General features: G+C 64.6%; 1 protein-coding gene across 1 annotated transcript; it reads left to right on the forward strand.

The window, feature by feature from the left end:
* Positions 1 to 1,258: 1,258 nt before the first annotated feature.
* Positions 1,259 to 15,956, forward strand: EEF1G (eukaryotic translation elongation factor 1 gamma; the record flags this gene model as incomplete). Its single annotated transcript, XM_065740541.1, has 5 exons — positions 1,259 to 1,423; positions 4,100 to 4,229; positions 7,129 to 7,366; positions 11,403 to 11,575; positions 15,793 to 15,956. Coding segments are annotated over 5 exons (870 nt in total), but the record flags the coding sequence as incomplete, so codon positions are not given.
* Positions 15,957 to 17,180: the final 1,224 nt, after the last annotated feature.

Consider the following 17,180-nt stretch of genomic DNA (forward strand, 5'->3'; position numbering starts at 1 on the left):
CACATGGACCCACATGGACCCACATAGACCCACATGGCCCCACACGGACCCACATGGACCCACACGGCCCCACATGGACCCACACGGACCCACATGGACCCACACGGCCCCACATGGACCCACATGGACTCACATAGACCCACATGGCCCCACATAGACCCACATGGCCCCACATGGACCCACATGGCCCTACATGGACCCAGAGGGACCCCACATGGCCCCACATGGCCCCACACGGACCCACACGGACCCAGAGAGACCCCAAACTGCCCCACATGGACCCAGAGAGACCCCACATGACCCCACATAGACCCCACATGAGTACCCACACCCCAAAGTCCCCTCACCCCACAGTCCCCATGTCCCTGTACCCCAATGTCCCCACACCCCAAAGTCCCCACACCCCGAAGTCCCCATGTCCCTGCACCCCAAAGTCCCCGCACCCCAAAGTCCCCACACCCCAAAGTCCCCACACCCCAATGTCCCCATACCCCAAAGTCCCCGCACCCCAAAGTCCCCACACCCCAAAGTCCCCAAAGTCCCTGCACCCCAAAGTCCCCACACCCCAAAGTCCCTGCACCCCAGAGTCCCCGCACCCCTCACCCCAATGTCCCCGTACCCCAAAGTCCCCTCACCCCAAAGTCCCTGCCCCCCAAAGTCCCCTCACCCCAAAGTCCCTGCACCCCAGAGTCCCCGCACCCCTCACCCCAATGTCCCCGTACCCCAAAGTCCCCTCACCCCAAAGTCCCTGCCCCCCAAAGTCCCCTCACCCCAAAGTCCCTGCCCCCCAAAGTCCCCACACCCCAAAGTCCCTGCACCCCAAAGTCCCCACACCCCAGAGTCCCCATGTCCCTGTACCCCAATGACCCCGTACCCCAAAGTCCCCACACCCCAATGTCCCCATACCCCAAAGTCCCCGCACCCCAAAGTCCCCGCACCCCAAAGTCCCATGTCCCTGTACCCCAAAGTCCCCGCACCCCAAAGTCCCCACGCCCCAAAGTCCCCGCACCCTTCACCCCGCAGTCCCCGCACCCCAAAGTCCCACGCCCCGCACCCCGAAGTCCCGCACCCCCACCGTCCCCGTGCTCCCCCCCCGTGGCTGCAGTTCCACACTCCGCCGCGCGGTGGCGCTGTTGCGACGCGCGGTGCCGCCGTTGGTGCGCAGTGTGAGCGTGCGTGTTCCACCCCCGTGTGCGTGCGTGTTCCACCCCCGTGTGCGTGCGCGTTCCACGCGTGTGCCGCACACGCGTGTGCTCAGGCGCGGTGCCGTTGCGCTCAGGCCGCGGATCGCGCTCAGGACGCCGTTGGCCGCGCGCTGTCGGTGTTGGACGCCCACCTGCGGAGCCGCACGTTCCTGGTGGGGGAGCGCGTGTCCCTGGCCGACATCAGCGTCGTCTGCGCGCTGCTCTGGCTCTACAAGCAGGTACGGCCCCGTGGATCCGCCCCATAGATCTGCCCCATAGATCCGCCCCATAGCGCAGGTACGGCCCTATAGATCCGCCCCATAGATCCGCCCCATAGCGCGGGTACGGCCCCATGGATCCGCCCCATAGATCCGCCCCATAGATCTGCCCCATGGATCCGCCCCATAGCGTGGGTACGGCCCCATGGATCCGCCCCATAGATCCGCCCCATAGATCTGCCCCATAGATCTGCCCCATAGCGCAGGTACGGCCGCATGGATCCACCCCATAGATCCGCCCCATAGCGCGGGTACGGCCCTATAGATCCGCCCCATAGATCCGCCCCATAGATCCGCCCCATAGCGCAGGTATGGCCCTATGGATCCACCCCATAGATCCGCCCCATAGAGCAGGTACGGCCCTATGGATCCGCCCCATAGATCCGCCCCATAGCGCGGGTACGGCCCTATGGATCTGCCCCATAGATCCGCCCCATAGCGCGGGTACGGCCCTATGGATCCACCCCATAGATCTGACCCATAGCGCGGGTACGGCCCTATAGATCCGCCCCATAGCGCGGGTACGGCCCCATGGATCCGCCCCATAGATCCGCCCCATAGATCCACCCCATAGATCTGCCCCATAGGTCTGCCCCATAGCGCAGGTACGGCCCCATGGATCCGCCCCATAGATCTGCCCCATAGCGCAGGTACGGCCCCATGGATCCGCCCCATAGATCTGCCCCATAGATCCGCCCCATAGCACAGTTATGGCCCCATGGATCTGCCCCATAGATCTGCCCAATAGCGCAGGTACGGCCCCATGGATCTGCCCCATAGACCTGCCCCATAGATCTGCCCCATAGCACAGATATGACCCCATTGATCTGCCCCATGGATCCGCCCCATAGCGCAGGTATGGCCCTATGGATCCGCCCCATAGATCTGCCCCATAGATCCGCCCCATAGCGCGGGTATGGCCCCATGGATCTGCCCCATGGATCTGCCCCATAGATCTGCCCAATAGCGCAGGTACGGCCCCATGGATCCGCCCCATAGACCTGCCCCATAGATCTGTCCTATAGATCTGCCCCATAGCGCAGGTATGGCCCCATGGATCTGCCCCATAGATCTGCCCCATAGATCCGCCCATAGCACAGGTACGGCCCTATGGATCCGCCCCATAGTGCGGGTTCAGCCCCATGGATCTGCCCCATAGATCTGCCTATGTCCCCCCGATGTTGGGGTCCCCCTGACGCCCCCCCCCCCCGATGTCGGGGTCCCCCAGACATCCGCCCCGTGGGATCCCCTCGATGTCGGGGTCCCCATGACGCCCCCCCCCCTGATGTTGGGGTCCCCCTGACGCCCCCCCCCCCGATGTCGGGGTCCCCCAGACATCCCCCCCGTGGGATCCCCCCGATGTCGGGGTCCCCCTGACGTCCCACCCCCCGATGTCTGTGGGATCCCCTCGATGTCGGGGTCCCCATGACGCCCCCCTCCCCGATGTTGGGGTCCCCCTGACGCCCCCCCCCCCCCGATGTTGGGGTCCCCCAGACATCCCCCCCGTGGGATCCCCCCCGATGTCGGGGTCCCCCTGACGTCCCCCCCCCGATGTCGGGGTCCCCCAGACATCCCCCCCGTGGGATCCCCCCGATGTCGGGGTCCCCCTGACGTCCCACCCCCGATGTTGGGGTCCCCCAGACATCCCCCCCGTGGGATCCCCCCGATGTCGGGGTCCCCCTGACGCCCCCCCCCCCGATGTTGGGGTCCCCCAGACATCCCCCCCGTGGGATCCCCCCGATGTCGGGGGTCCCCCTGACGCCCCCCCCCCCCGATGTCGGGGTCCCCCAGACATCCCCCCCGTGGGATCCCCCCGATGTCGGGGTCCCCCTGAAGTCCCCTCCGTGGGATCCCCTCGATGTCGGGGTCCCCATGACGCCCCCCCCCCGATGTTGGGGTCCCCCTGACGCCCCCCATGTCGGGGTGCCCATGACGCCCCCCCCGATGTTGGGGTCCCCCTGACGCCCCCCCCCGATGTCGGGGTCCCCCAGACATCCCCTCCGTGGGATCCCCCCGATGTCGGGGTCCCCCTGAAGTCCCCTCCGTGGGATCCCCCCGATGTCGGGGTCCCCCTGACGCCCCCCCCGATGTCGGGGTGCCCTGACGCCCCCTCGATGTCGGGGGTCCCCATGACGCCCCCCCCCCGATGTCGGGGTGCCCTGACGCCCCCCATGTCGGGGGTGCCCATGACGCCCCCTCGATGTCGGGGTCCCCATGACGCCCCCCCCCCCCGATGTCGGGGTCCCCCAGACATCCCCCCCGTGGGATCCCCCCCGATGTCGGGGTCCCCCTGACGCCCCCCCCCGATGTCGGGGTGCCCTGACGCCCCCCATGTCGGGGGTGCCCATGACGCCCCCTCGATGTCGGGGGTCCCCATGACGCCCCCCCCCCCCCGATGTCGGGGTCCCCCAGACATCCCCCCCGTGGGATCCCCCCGATGTCGGGGTCCCCCTGACGCCCCCCCCCCGATGTCGGGGTGCCCTGACGCCCCCCATGTCGGGGTGCCCATGACGCCCCCTCGATGTCGGGGTCCCCATGACGCCCCCCCCGATGTCGGGGTGCCCTGACGCCCCCCATGTCGGGGTGCCCCCGCTGTCGGGGTGCGCTGACGCGGCCCGTGGCGGCCGTGTGCCGCAGGTGCTGGAGCCGTCGCTGCGCCGCCCCTTCGGGAACGTGACGCGCTGGTTCCTCACCTGCGTCCACCAACCGCAGTTCCACGCCGTGCTCGGGGACGTCGCCCTCTGCCACAGCGCCGCAACCTTCGACGGTGCCACGCAGGGGGGGTGGGGGGGGGCAGTGGGGTCAGGGGTCAGTGGGGTCGGGGTCAGTGGGGTCAGGGGTCAGTGGGTTCCACGCCGTGCTCGGGGACGTCGCCCTCTGCCACAGCGCCGCAACCTTCGACGGTGCCACGCAGGGGGGGTGGGGGGGGGCAGTGGGGTCAGGGGTCAGTGGGGTCGGGGTCAGTGGGGTCAGGGGGTCAGTGGGTTCCACGCCGTGCTCGGGGACGTCGCCCTCTGCCACAGCGCCACAACCTTCGACGGTGCCACGGCGGGGGGCAGGGGGGGGCAGGGGGGCAGGGGGGCAGTGGGGGCAGTGGGGTCAGTGGAGGCAATGGGGTCAGTGGGGGCAATGGGGTTAAAGGGGTCAATGGGATCAATGGGGGCAGTGGGGGCAGGGGGGGCAATGGGGGCAGGGGGGGCAGGGGGGGCAGGGGGGCAGTGGGGGCAGTGGGATCAGTGGGGGCAGTGGAGGCAGTGGGGGCAATGGGGTTAATGGGGTCAGTGGGATCAATGGGGTCAGGGGTCAGTGGGGTCAGGGGTCAGTGGGGTTCCACGCCGTGCTCGGGGACGTCGCCCTCTGCCACAGCGCCGCAACCTTCGACGGTGCCACGGCGGGGGGGCAGGGGGACAGGGGGGGCAGTGGGGCAGGGGGGGCAATGGGGGCAGGGGGGGCAGTGGGGGCAGTGGGGGAAATGGGGGCAGTGGGGTCAGTGGGGGCAATGGGGCAATGGGGCAATGGGGGCAATGGGGGCAATGGGGCAATGGGGTCAGTGGGGGCAATGGGATCAGTGGGGGCAATGGGGTCAGTGGGGGCAATGGGGTCAGTGGGGTTAATGGGGTCAATGAGGTTAATGGGGTCAATGGGTGTAGTGGGGTTAATAGGGTCTGTTGTGGTCAATGGGGTTAATGGGGCAGTGGGGGCAATGGGGGCAGTGGGATCAGTGGGGGCAATGGGGGCAATGGGGTCAGTGGGGTTAATGGGGTCAATGAGGTTAATGGGGTCAATGTGGGTAGCGGGGTTAATAGGGTCTGTTGTGGTCAATGGGGTTAATGGGGTCAGTGGGATCAATGGGGTTAATGGGGGCAGTGGGGCAATGGGGGCAGTGGGGTCAGTGGGGGCAATGGGGCAATGGGGGCAATGGGCAATGGGGGCAATGGGATCAGTGGGGTCAATGGGGGCAATGGGATCAGTGGGGTCAATGGGGTCAATGGGGGCAATGGGGTCAGTGGGGTTAATGGGGTCAATGAGGTTAATCGGGTCAATGGGTGTAGTGGGGTTAATAGGGTCTGTTGTGGTCAATGGGGTTAATGGGGTCAGTGGGATCAATGGGGTTAATGGGGGCAATGGGGGCAGTGGGATCAGTGGGGGCAATGGGGGCAATGGGATCAATGGGGTTAATGGGGTCAATGAGGTTAATGGGGTCAATGGGGGTAGCGGGGTTAATAGGGTCTGTTGTGGTCAATGGGGTTAATGGGGTCAGTGCGATCAATGGGGTTAATGGGGTCAGTGGGGGCAATGGGGGCAGTGGGGTCAGTGGGATCAATGGGGGCAATGGGGTCAGTGGGGGCAATGGGGGCAGTGGGGTCAGTGGGGTCAATGGGGGCAGTGGGGGCAATGGGATCAGTGGGGGCAATGGGATCAATGGGGTCAGTGGGATTAATGGGGTCTGGGTTCAATGGGGGCAATGGGATCAGTGGGGGCAGTGGGAAACGGGAAATGAGGGGGAAATAATGGGGAAATAAAAGGGAAAGAGTGGGAAATGGGGGGGAAATGGGGAAATGGGGGGGAAATGGGGGAAATGAGGGGGAAGCGAGGAGGAAATGGGGGATTTGGAGGAAGTGAGGGGGAAATGGGGGGGAAACGAGGAGGAAATGGGGGAAATGAGGGGGAAACGAGGAGGAAATGGGGAATTTGGGAGGAAGTGAGGGGGAAATGAGGGGGAAATGGGGGGGAAACGAGGAGGAAATGGGGGAAATGAGGGGGAAACGAGGAGGAAATGGGGAATTTGGGAGGAAGTGAGGGGGAAATGAGGGGGAAACGAGGAGGAAATGGGGGAAATGAGGGGGAAACGAGGAGGAAATGGGGGATTTGGGAGGAAGTGAGGGGGAAATGAGGGGGAAACGAGGGGGAAACGAGGAGGAAGTGAGGGGGAAATGGGGGATTTGGGAGGAAGTGAGGGGGAAATGGGGGGGAAATGAGGAGGAAATGGGGGAAATGAGGGGGAAACGAGGAGGAAATGGGGGATTTGGGAGGAATTGAGGGGGAAATGAGGGGGAAATGGGGAAATGGGGGATTTGGAGGAAGTGAGGGGGAAATGGGGGGGGAATGGGGGATTTGGAGGAAGTGAGGGGGAAATGAGGGGGAAATGAGGGGGAAACGAGGAGGAAATGGAAGAAATGAGGGGGAAACGAGGAGGAAATGGGGGATTTGGAGGAAGTGAAGGGGAAATGGGGGGGAAATGGGGGATTTGGGAGGAAGTGAGGGGGAAATGAGGGGGAAACGAGGAGGAAATGGGGGGGAAATGGGGGATCTGGAGGAAGTGAGGGGGAAATGAGGGGTAAACGAGGGGGAAATGGGGGAAATGAGGAGGAAGCGAGGAGGAAATGGGGGGGAAACGAGGAAGAAATGGGGGATTTGGAGGAAGTGAGGGGGAAATGGGGGGGAAACGAGGAGGAAATGGGGGATTCGGGGGAAAGTGAGGGGGAAATGAGGGGGAAACGAGGAGGAAGTGAGGGGGAAATGGGGGATTTGGGAGGAAGTGAGGGGGAAATGGGGGGGAAACGAGGAGGAAATGGGGGGGAAATGGGGGGGAAATGGGGGATCTGGAGGAAGTGAGGTGGAAGCGTGAGGGAAACGAGGCCCCGAGCGTCGTTCCCTGCCCGCAGCCAAGAAGTTTGCGGAGAACCAACCCAAGAAGGACGGCTCGCGCAAGGACAGGAAGGAGAAGGAGAAGGAGAAGGAGAGAGAAAGGGAAAGGGAAAGGGAGAAGGAGAAGGAGAAGGAGAAGGAGAAGGAGAAGGAGAAGGAGCGCGGGGCGGCGGCCGAGGAGGAGTTGGATGAGTGCGAGCGCGCGCTGGCGGCCGAGCCCAAATCCACCGACCCCTTCGCGCATCTGCCCAAGAGGTGGCACCGTGGGGCACGGCGGGACGCGTGGGGGGACGCGGGGATGGCGTGGGGGGACGTGGGGTGGCATGGGGACGCGTGGGGGGACGTGGGGACACGTGGGGATGCGTGGGGTGACATGGGGTGACATGAGGACACGTGGGGGGGCGTGGGGTGACATGAGGACACATGGGGACATGTGGGGTGACGTGGGGTGACATGAGGACACGTGGGGGGGCGTGGGGGGACGCGGGGATGGCGTGGGGGGACGTGGGGTGGCATGGGGACGCGTGGGGATGCGTGGGGTGATGCGGGGACGTGTGGGGACGCGTGGGGTGACATGGGGTGACATGGGGATGCGTGGGAACATGTGAGGTGACATGAGGATGCATGGGGACATGTGGGGTGACATGGGGTGACATGGGGACGCGTGGGGATGCATGGGGTGACATGGGGATGCGTGGGGTGACATGGGGACACATGGGGATGTGTGGGGTGACGTGGGGATGTGTGGGGTGACGTGGGGACGTGGGGACACATGGGGACGTGTGGGGTGACATGGGGTGACATGAGGACATGTGGGGATGCGTGGGGTGACATGGGGACACGTGGGGTGACGCGGGGATGGCGTGGGGGGACGTGGGGTGGCATGGGGACGCGTGGGGGGACGTGGGGATGTGTGGGGTGATGTGGGGATGCGTGGGGACGCGTGGGGTGACATGGGGACGCGAGGGAACATGTGAGGTGACATGAGGATACATGGGGACATGTGGGGTGACATGGGGACGTGTGGGGATGGCGTGGGGTGACATGGGGTGACATGGGGACATGTGGGGACGCGTGGGGACGGTGTGGGGTGACATGGGGACACGTGGGGACGCGTGGGGTGACATGGGGACGCGTGGGGTGACGTGGGGTGACATGGGGACGTGTGGGGTGACGTGGGGTGACATGGGGACACGTGGGGACGTTGTGGGGTGACATGGGGTGACATGGGGACATGTGGGGAGGCGTGGGGACATGTGGGGTGACATGGGGATGCGTGGGGACATGTGGGGTGACATGGGGTGACATGAGGACACGGGACGGTGTGGGGTGACATGGGGACGCGTGGGGATGGCGTGGGGTGACATGGGGTGACGTGAGGACATGTGGGGATGTGTGGGGTGACATGGGGTGACATGGGGACATGTGGGGACGCGTGGGGACGTGTGGGGTGACATGGGGTGACATGGGGACACGTGGGGACGCGTGGGGACGTGTGGGGTGACATGGGGTGACATGGGGACATTGTGGGGAGACATGACACGTGGGGAGGCGTGGGGTGACATGGGGTGACATGGGGACGCGTGGGGTCGTGTGGGGTGACATGGGGTGACATGGGGTCGTGTGGGGTGACATGGGGTGACATGGGGACATGTGGGGACGCGTGGGGACGTGTGGGGTGACATGGGGTGACATGGGGACGCGTGGGGACGTGTGGGGTGACATGGGGTGACATGGGGTCGTGTGGGGTGACATGGGGTGACGTGGGGACATGTGGGGACGGTGTGGGGTGACATGGGGACACGTGGGGACATGTGGGGTGACGTGGGGTGACACGTGAGGACACGTGAGGACGGCATGGGGTGACATGGGGACATATGGGGACGTGTGGGGTGATGTGGGGACGTTGTGGGGACATGAGGACCCCATAGAGAACACCATAGGACCCCATAGGGGCACATGGGGACCCCATAGGGTGCAGGGGGACCCCAAAGATCCCCATAGGACCCCATAGGACCACGTGGGGACCCCACAGGGTGCATGTGGATCCCATAGGGCGCAGGGGGTCCCATGGGACCCCATAGGGGACCCCATAGGGCACAGGGGGACCCCAAAGATCCCAGTAGGACCCCATAGGGGCGCAGGGGGATCCCATAGGACCACGCGGGGACCCCATAGGGGACCCCATAGGGTGCAGGGGGACCCCAAAGATCCCCATAGGACCCCATAGGGTGCAGGGGGATCCCATAGGACCACGCGGGGACCCCATAGGGGACCCCATAGGGTGCAGGGGGACCCCAAAGATCCCCATAGGACCCCATAGGGTGCAGGGGGATCCCATAGGACCACGCGGGGACCCCATAGGGGACCCCATAGGGTGCAGGGGGACCCCAAAGATCCCCATAGGACCCCATAGGGTGCAGGGGGATCCCATAGGACCACGCGGGGACCCCATAGGGTGCAGGGGGATCCCATAGGACCACATGGGGACCCCACCGGGCGCAGGGTGGTCCCATAGGGGCGCAGGGTGTCCCATAGGACCCCATAGGACCACGCGGGGACCCCACTGGGCGCAGGGGGACCCCGTAGGACCCCATAGGACCACGCGGGGACCCCACTGGGCGCAGGGGGACCCCGTAGGACCCCATAGGACCATGTGGGGACCCCATAGGGTGCAGGGGGATCCCATAGGACCCCATAGGACCACGCGGGGACCCCATAGGGGCGCAGGGGGACCCCATAGGACCCCATAGGACCATGTGTGGACCCCATAGGGGCGCAGGGGGACCCCGTAGGACCCCATAGGGTGCAGGGGGACCCCATAGGACCATGTGGGGACCCCATAGGGGCGCAGGGGGACCCCGTAGGACCCCATAGGGCGCAGGGGGACCCCATAGGACCATGTGGGGACCCCATAGGGGCGCAGGGGGACCCCGTAGGACCCCATAGGGCGCAGGGGGAAATTATAGGACTCCATAGGACCATGTGGGGACCCCATAGGGGCGCAGGGGGACCCCGTAGGACCCCATAGGGCGCAGGGGGAAACTATAGGACTCCATAGGACCATGTGGGGACCCCATAGGGGCGCAGGGGGACCCCGTAGGACCCCATAGGGCGCAGGGGGACCCCGTAGGACCCCATAGGACCACGCGGGGACCCCACCGGGCGCAGGGGGACCCCATAGGACCACGTGGGGACCCCATAGGGCGCAGGGGGACCCATAGGACCCCATAGGGGACCCCATAGGGCGCAGGGGGATCCCATAGGACCCCATAGGGGACCCCATAGGGCGCAGGGGGACCCCATAGGACCCTATAGGGGACCCCATAGGGAGCAGGGGGTCCCATATGACCCCATAGGGGACCCCATAGGGAGCAGGGGTCCCATAGGACCCCATAGGAGCACGTGGGGACCCCATAGGGCACAGGGGGAACCCATAGGACCGTATAGGACCACGTGGGGACCCCATAGGGCGCAGGGGGACCCCGTAGGACCCCATAGGGCGCAGGGGGACCCCGTAGGACCCCATAGGACCCCAGGGGACCCCGTAGGACCCCATAGGACCATGTGGGGACCCCATAGGGCGCAGGGGGACCCCGTAGGACCCCATAGGACCCCAGGGGACCCCGTAGGACCCCATAGGACCATGTGGGGACCCCAAAGGGCGCAGGGGGACCCCGTAGGACCCCATAGGACCCCAGGGGACCCCGTAGGACCCCATAGGACCATGTGGGGACCCCATAGGGGCGCAGGGGGACCCCGTAGGACCCCATAGGACCACGTGGGGACCCCATAGGGCGCAGGGGGACCCCGTAGGACCCCATAGGACCACGTGGGGACCCCATAGGGCGCAGGGGGACCCCGTAGGACCCCATAGGGCGCAGGGGGAAACTATAGGACCCCATAGGACCATGCGGGGACCCCACTGGGCGCAGGGGGACCCCGTAGGACCCCATAGGGTGCAGGGGGACCCCGTAGGACCCCATAGGGCGCAGGGGGGAAACTATAGGACCCCATAGGACCACGCGGGGACCCCGCTGGGCGCAGGGGGACCCCATAGGACCCCATAGGACCACGTGGGGACCCCACTGGGCGCAGGGGGACCCCATAGGACCCCATAGGACCACGTGGGGACCCCATAGGGCGCAGGGGGACCCCGTAGGACCCCATAGGACCCCAGGGGACCCCATAGGACCCCATAGGACCATGTGGGGACCCCATAGGGCGCAGGGGGACCCCGTAGGACCCCACTGTGCGCCGGGGTCGGGGTGCTGACGGTGCCGCCCCACAGCTCGTTCGTGCTGGACGAGTTCAAGCGGAAGTACTCCAACGAGGACACGCTGACCGTGGCACTGCCGCACTTCTGGGAGCACTTCGACCCCGAGGGCTGGTCCATCTGGTACGCCCAGTACCGCTTCCCCGAGCAGCTGCGCCACACCTTCATGAGCTGCAACCTCATCACAGGTACCGCCCCCACCAGTACGGACCAGTACGGGCCAGTACGGACCAGTACGGACCAGTAGGGGACAGTGTGGGACAGTGTGGGGCCACTATGGCACAGTATGGCCCAGTATGGCACAGTATGGCCCAGTATGGCCCCGTATGGCACGGTGCATCACAGCTTCCTGAGCTGCAACCTCATCACAGGTACCGCCCCCACCAGTACGGACCAGTACGGACCAGTATGGACCAGTACGGACCAGTAGGGGACAGTGTGGGACAGTGTGGGGCCACTATGGCCCAGTATGGCCCAGTATGGCCCCATATGGCACGGTGCAGCACAGCTTCCTGAGCTGCAACCGCATCACAGGTACCGCCCCCACCAGTACGGACCAGTACGGACCAGTACGGACCAGTAGGGGACAGTGTGGGACAGTGTGGGGCCACTATGGCCCAGTATGGCCCAGTATGGCCCCGTATGGCCCAGTATGGCCCCGTATGGCCCAGTATGGCATAGTGCAGCACAGCTTTGTGAGCTGCAACCTCATCACAGGTACCGCCCCCGACCAGTACGGACCAGTATGGACCAGTACGGACCAGTAGGGGACAATAGGAGTCAGTAGGGGACAGTGTGGGGCCACTATGGCCTGGTATTGCCCAGTATGGCCCAGTATGGCCCAGTATGGCCCAGTATGGCACGGTGCAGCACACCTTCATGAGCTGCAACCTCATCACAGGTACCGCCCCCACCAGTACGGACCAGTACGGACCAGTAAGGGACAGTGTGGGACAGTGTGGGGCCACTATGGCCCAGTATGGCCCAGTATGGCCCCGTATGGCCCAGTATGGCCCCGTATGGCCCAGTATGGCATAGTGCAGCACAGCTTCGTGAGCTGCAACCTCATCACAGGTACCGCCCCGACCAGTACGGACCAGTACGGACCAGTACGGACCAGTAAGGGACAGTGTGGGACAGTGTGGGGCCACTATGGCCCAGTATGGCCCAATATGGCCCAGTATGGCATAGTGCAGCACAGCTTCCTGAGCTGCAACCGCATCACTGGTACTGCCCGGACCAGTACGGACCAGTAGGGACCAGTAGGGGACAGTGTGGGACAGTAGAGGACAGTAGGGGACAGTGTGGGGCCACTGTGGCACAGTATGGCCCCGTATGGCACAGTATGGCCCAGTATGGCACGGTGCAGCACACCTTCATGAGCTGCAACCTCATCACAGGTACCGCCCCCACCAGTACGGACCAGTACGGACCAGTACGGACCAGTAAGGGACAGTGTGGGACAGTGTGGGGCCACTATGGCCCAGTATGGCCCCGTATGGCCCAGTATGGCCCAGTAGGGCCCCGTATGGCCCAGTATGGCACGGTGCAGCACACCTTTGTGAGCTGCAACCTCATCACAGGTACCGCCCCGACCAGTACGGACCAGTACGGACCAGTATGGACCAGTAGGGGACAGTGTGGGGCCACTATGGCACAGTATGGCCCAGTATGGCCCAGTATGGCCCAGTATGGCACGGTGCAGCACAGCTTCGTGAGCTGCAACCTCATCACAGGTACAGCCCGGACCAGTACGGACCAGTACAGACCAGTACAGACCAGTAGGGACCAGTAGGGGACAGTGTGGGGCCACTCTGGCCTGGTATTGCCCAGTATGGCCCAGTATGGCACAATATGGCCCAGTATGGCACGGTGCAGCACAGCTTTGTGAGCTGCAACCTCATCACAGGTACCGCCCCGACCAGTACGGACCAGTATGGACCAGTACGGACCAGTAGGGGACAGTGTGGGACAGTAGGGGACAGTGTGGGACAGTGTGGGGCCACTATGGCCCAGTATGGCCCAGTATGGCCCATTGTGTCCCAGTGTGTCCCAGTACGGCCCAGTGTGGCCCAGTGTGGCAGCCCGCAGTGTCCCCACACTGTGTCCGGCAGGGATGTCCCCTCAGTGTCCCTCAGTGTCCCCTCCTGGTTCCCCCACTGTCCCCCCGCTGTCCCCACTGTCCCCTCCTGTCCCCTCCTGTGTCCCCTCTGTCCCCTCATGTCCCCGCTGTCCCCTCCCTGTCCCTCCTGTGTCCCCTCCTGTGTCCCCTTAGTGTCCCCTCCTGTCCCTCCTGTCCCCACTGTCCCCACTGTCCCTCCTGTCCCCTCCTGTGTCCCCTCTCTCCCCCCCGTCCCCACTGTCCCCTCCTGTCCCCTCTGTCCCCTCTGTCCCTTCCTGTCCCCTCCTGTCCCCTATATCCCCCTCCCTGTCCCCTCCTGTCCCCCCCTGTCTTCCTGCTGTCCCCTCCTGTGTCCCCTTAGTGTCTCCTCCTGTCCCTCCTGTCCCCTCCCTGTCCCCGCTGCCCCCGCAGCCCCTGCTGCCCCGTGTCCCCTCCTGTCCCCTCCTGTCCCCTCCTGTGTCCCCTCTGTCCCCTCCTGTCCCCTCCTGTCCCCACTGTCCCCTCCTGTCCTCTCTGTCCCCTCCTGTCCCCTCTGTCCCCTCTGTCCCCTCTGTCCCCTCCTGTCCCCTCCCTGTCCCCACTGTCCCCTCCTGTCCTCTCTGTCCCCTCCTGTCCCCTCTGTCCCCTCTGTCCCCTCTGTCCCCTCCTGTCCCTCCTGTCCCCTCCTGTCCCCTCCCTGTCCCCTCTGTCCCCTCCTGTCCCCTCTGTCCCCTATATCCCCTCCTGTCCCCTCCTGTCCCCACTGTCCCCTCCTGTCCCCTTAGTGTCCCCTCCTGTCCCCTCCTGTCCCCTCCTGTGTCCCCTCTGTCCTCTCCTGTCCCCTCTGTCCCCTCTGTCCCCTCCTGTCCCCTCCTGTCCCCTCCTGTCCCTCCTGTCCCCTCCCTGTCCCCTCCTGTCCCTCCTGTCCCCTCCTGTCCCCTCCTGTCCCTCCTGTCCCCTCCTGTCCCCTCTGTCCCCTCTGTCCCTTCCTGTCCCCTCCTGTCCCCTCCTGTCCCCTCTGTCCCCTCCTGTCCCCTCTGTCCCTTCTGTCCCTTCTGTCCCCTCCTGTCCCCACTGTCCCCTCCCTGTCCTCCCACTGTCCCCTCCTGTCCCCTCTGTCCCCTCCTGTCCCCTCCTGTCCCCCACTGTCCCCTCCTGTCCCCTCCCTGTCCTCCCGCTGTCCCCACTGTCCCCTTCTGTCCCCTATATCCCCTCCCTGTCCCCTCCTGTCCCCCCCTGTCTTCCTGCTGTCCCCTCCTGTGTCCCCTCTGTCCCCTCCTGTCCCCTCCTGTGTCCCCTCTGTCCCCTCCTGTCCCCACTGTCCCCTCCTGTCCTCTCTGTCCCCTCCTGTCCCCTCTGTCCCCTCTGTCCCCTCTGTCCCCTCTGTCCCCTCCTGTCCCCTCCCTGTCCCCTCTGTCCCCTGTATCCTCTCCCTGTCCCTCCTGTCCCCTCCCTGTCCCCTCCTGTCCCCTCTGTCCCCTCCTGTCCCCTCCTGTCCCTCCTGTCCCCACTGTCCCCTCTGTCCCCTCTGTCCCCTCCTGACCCCTCCTGTCCCCTTCTGTCCCCTCCCTGTCCCCTCTGTCCCCTCCTGTCCCCTCCTGACCCCTCCTGTCCCCTCCTGTCCCTCCTGTCCCCTCCTGTCCCTCCTGTCCCCACTGTCCCCGCTGTCCCCTCCTGTCCCCTCTGTCCCCACTGTCCCCTCTGTCCCCTCTGTCCCCTCCTATCCCCTCCTGTCCCCTCCCTGTCCCCTCCTGTCCCCTCCTGTCCCCACTGTCCCCTCCTGTCCCCTCCTGTCCCCACTGTCCCCTCTGTCCCCTATATCCCCTCCCTGTCCCCTCCTGTCCCCTCTGTCCCCTCCTGTCCCCTCTGTCCCCTCTGTCCCCTCCTGTCCCCTCCTGTCCCCTCCTGTCCCCACTGTCCCCTCTGTCCCCTCCTGTCCCCACTGTCCCCTCTGTCCCCTCTGTCCCCTCCTATCCCCTCCTGTCCCCTCCTGTCCCCTCCTGTCCCCCCCCCTCCCCCCCGTCCCTGCTGTCCCCTCCCTGTCCCCTCTGTCCCCTATATCCCCTCCTGTCCCCTCCCTGTCCCCACTGTCCCCTCTGTCCCCTATATCCCCTCCTGTCCCTCCTGTCTTCCTGCTGTCCCCTCCTGTGTCCCCTTAGTGTCCCCTCCTGTCCCCTCCTGTCCCCTCCTGTGTCCCCTCCTGTCCCCCCCTGTCTTCCTGCTGTCCCCTCCTGTGTCCCCTTAGTGTCCCCCCTGTCCCCCCGCCCCCTGTGCGCGCTGAGCGCGGCGTGGCGGTGCCCGCAGGGATGTTCCAGCGTTTGGACAAGCTGCGCAAGAACGCGTTTGCGAGCGTGCTCCTGTTCGGCAGCGCCCACGACAGCAGCATCTCCGGCGTGTGGGTGTTCCGCGGACAACAGCTCGCCTTCACCGTGAGCGCCCGCTGCCGCCTGTGCCACGGGGCACCTGTCGTGTGTCATGTGTCATGTGTCATGTGTCATGTGTGTCATGTGTGTCATGTGCCATGGGGCACCTGTCGTGTGTGTCACATGTGTCATGTGTCATGTGTCATGTGTGTCATGTGTCATGTGCCATGGGGCACCTGTCGTGTGTGTCACATGTGTCATGTGTCATGTGTCATGTGTCATGTGTCATGTGTGTCATGTGTCATGTGCCATGGGGCACCTGTCATGTGTCATGTGCCATGGGGCACCTGTCATGTGTGTCACGTGTGTCATGTGTCATGTGCCATGGGGCACCTGTCGTGTGTGTCACGTGTGTCATGTGTCATGTGTCATGTGTGTCATGTGCCATGTGGCACCTGTCATGTGTGTCACGTGTGTCATGTGTCATGTGTCATGTGTCATGTGGCACCTGTGTCATGTGCCATGTGGCACCTGTCATGTGTGTCACCTGTCACATGTGTCATGTGGCACCTGTCATGTGTGTCATGTGTCATGTGTCATGTGTCACCTGTGCCATGTGGCACCTGTCGTGTGTGTCACGTGTCATGTGTCACCTGTGCCATGTGGCACCTGTCATGTGTGTCACCTGTCATGTGTCACCTGTGCCATGTGGCACCTGTCGTGTGTGTCACGTGTCATGTGGCACCTGTGTCATGTGTCATGTGTCACCTGTGCCATGTGGCACCTGTGTCATGTGGCACCTGTCGTGTGTGTCACGTGTGTCATGTGTCATGTGTCACCTGTGCCATGTGTCGTGTGTCCCCTGTGTCATGTGCCCCCTGTGTCACCTGTCATCTGTGTCACCTGTCATCTGTGTCACCTGTCACGTGTGTCATGTGTCACCTGTGTCATGTGCCATGTGTCACCTGTGCCATGTGGCACCTGTGTCATGTGGCACCTGTCGTGTGTGTCACGTGTGTCATGTGTCATGTGTCACCTGTGCCATGTGTCGTGTGTCCCCTGTGTCATGTGCCATGTGTCACCTGTCATCTGTGTCACCTGTCACGTGTGTCATGTGTCACCTGTGTCATGTGCCATGTGTCACCTGTCATCTGTGTCACTTGTCACATGTGTCATGTGGCACCTGTGTCATGTGTCACCTGTCATCTGTGTCACCTGTCACGTGTGTCATGTGTCACCTGTGTCATGTGTCACCTGTCACATGTGTCATGTGGCACCTGTGTCATGTGTCACCTGTCATGTGTGTCACCTATCACGTGTGTCATGTGT

The sequence above is a fragment of the Cyrtonyx montezumae genome, unplaced genomic scaffold, assembly GCF_038088225.1.
Source record: "Cyrtonyx montezumae isolate F1298 unplaced genomic scaffold, pur_monq_1.0 scaffold_279, whole genome shotgun sequence".
In the NCBI taxonomy this organism is placed as follows: domain Eukaryota; kingdom Metazoa; phylum Chordata; class Aves; order Galliformes; family Odontophoridae; genus Cyrtonyx; species Cyrtonyx montezumae.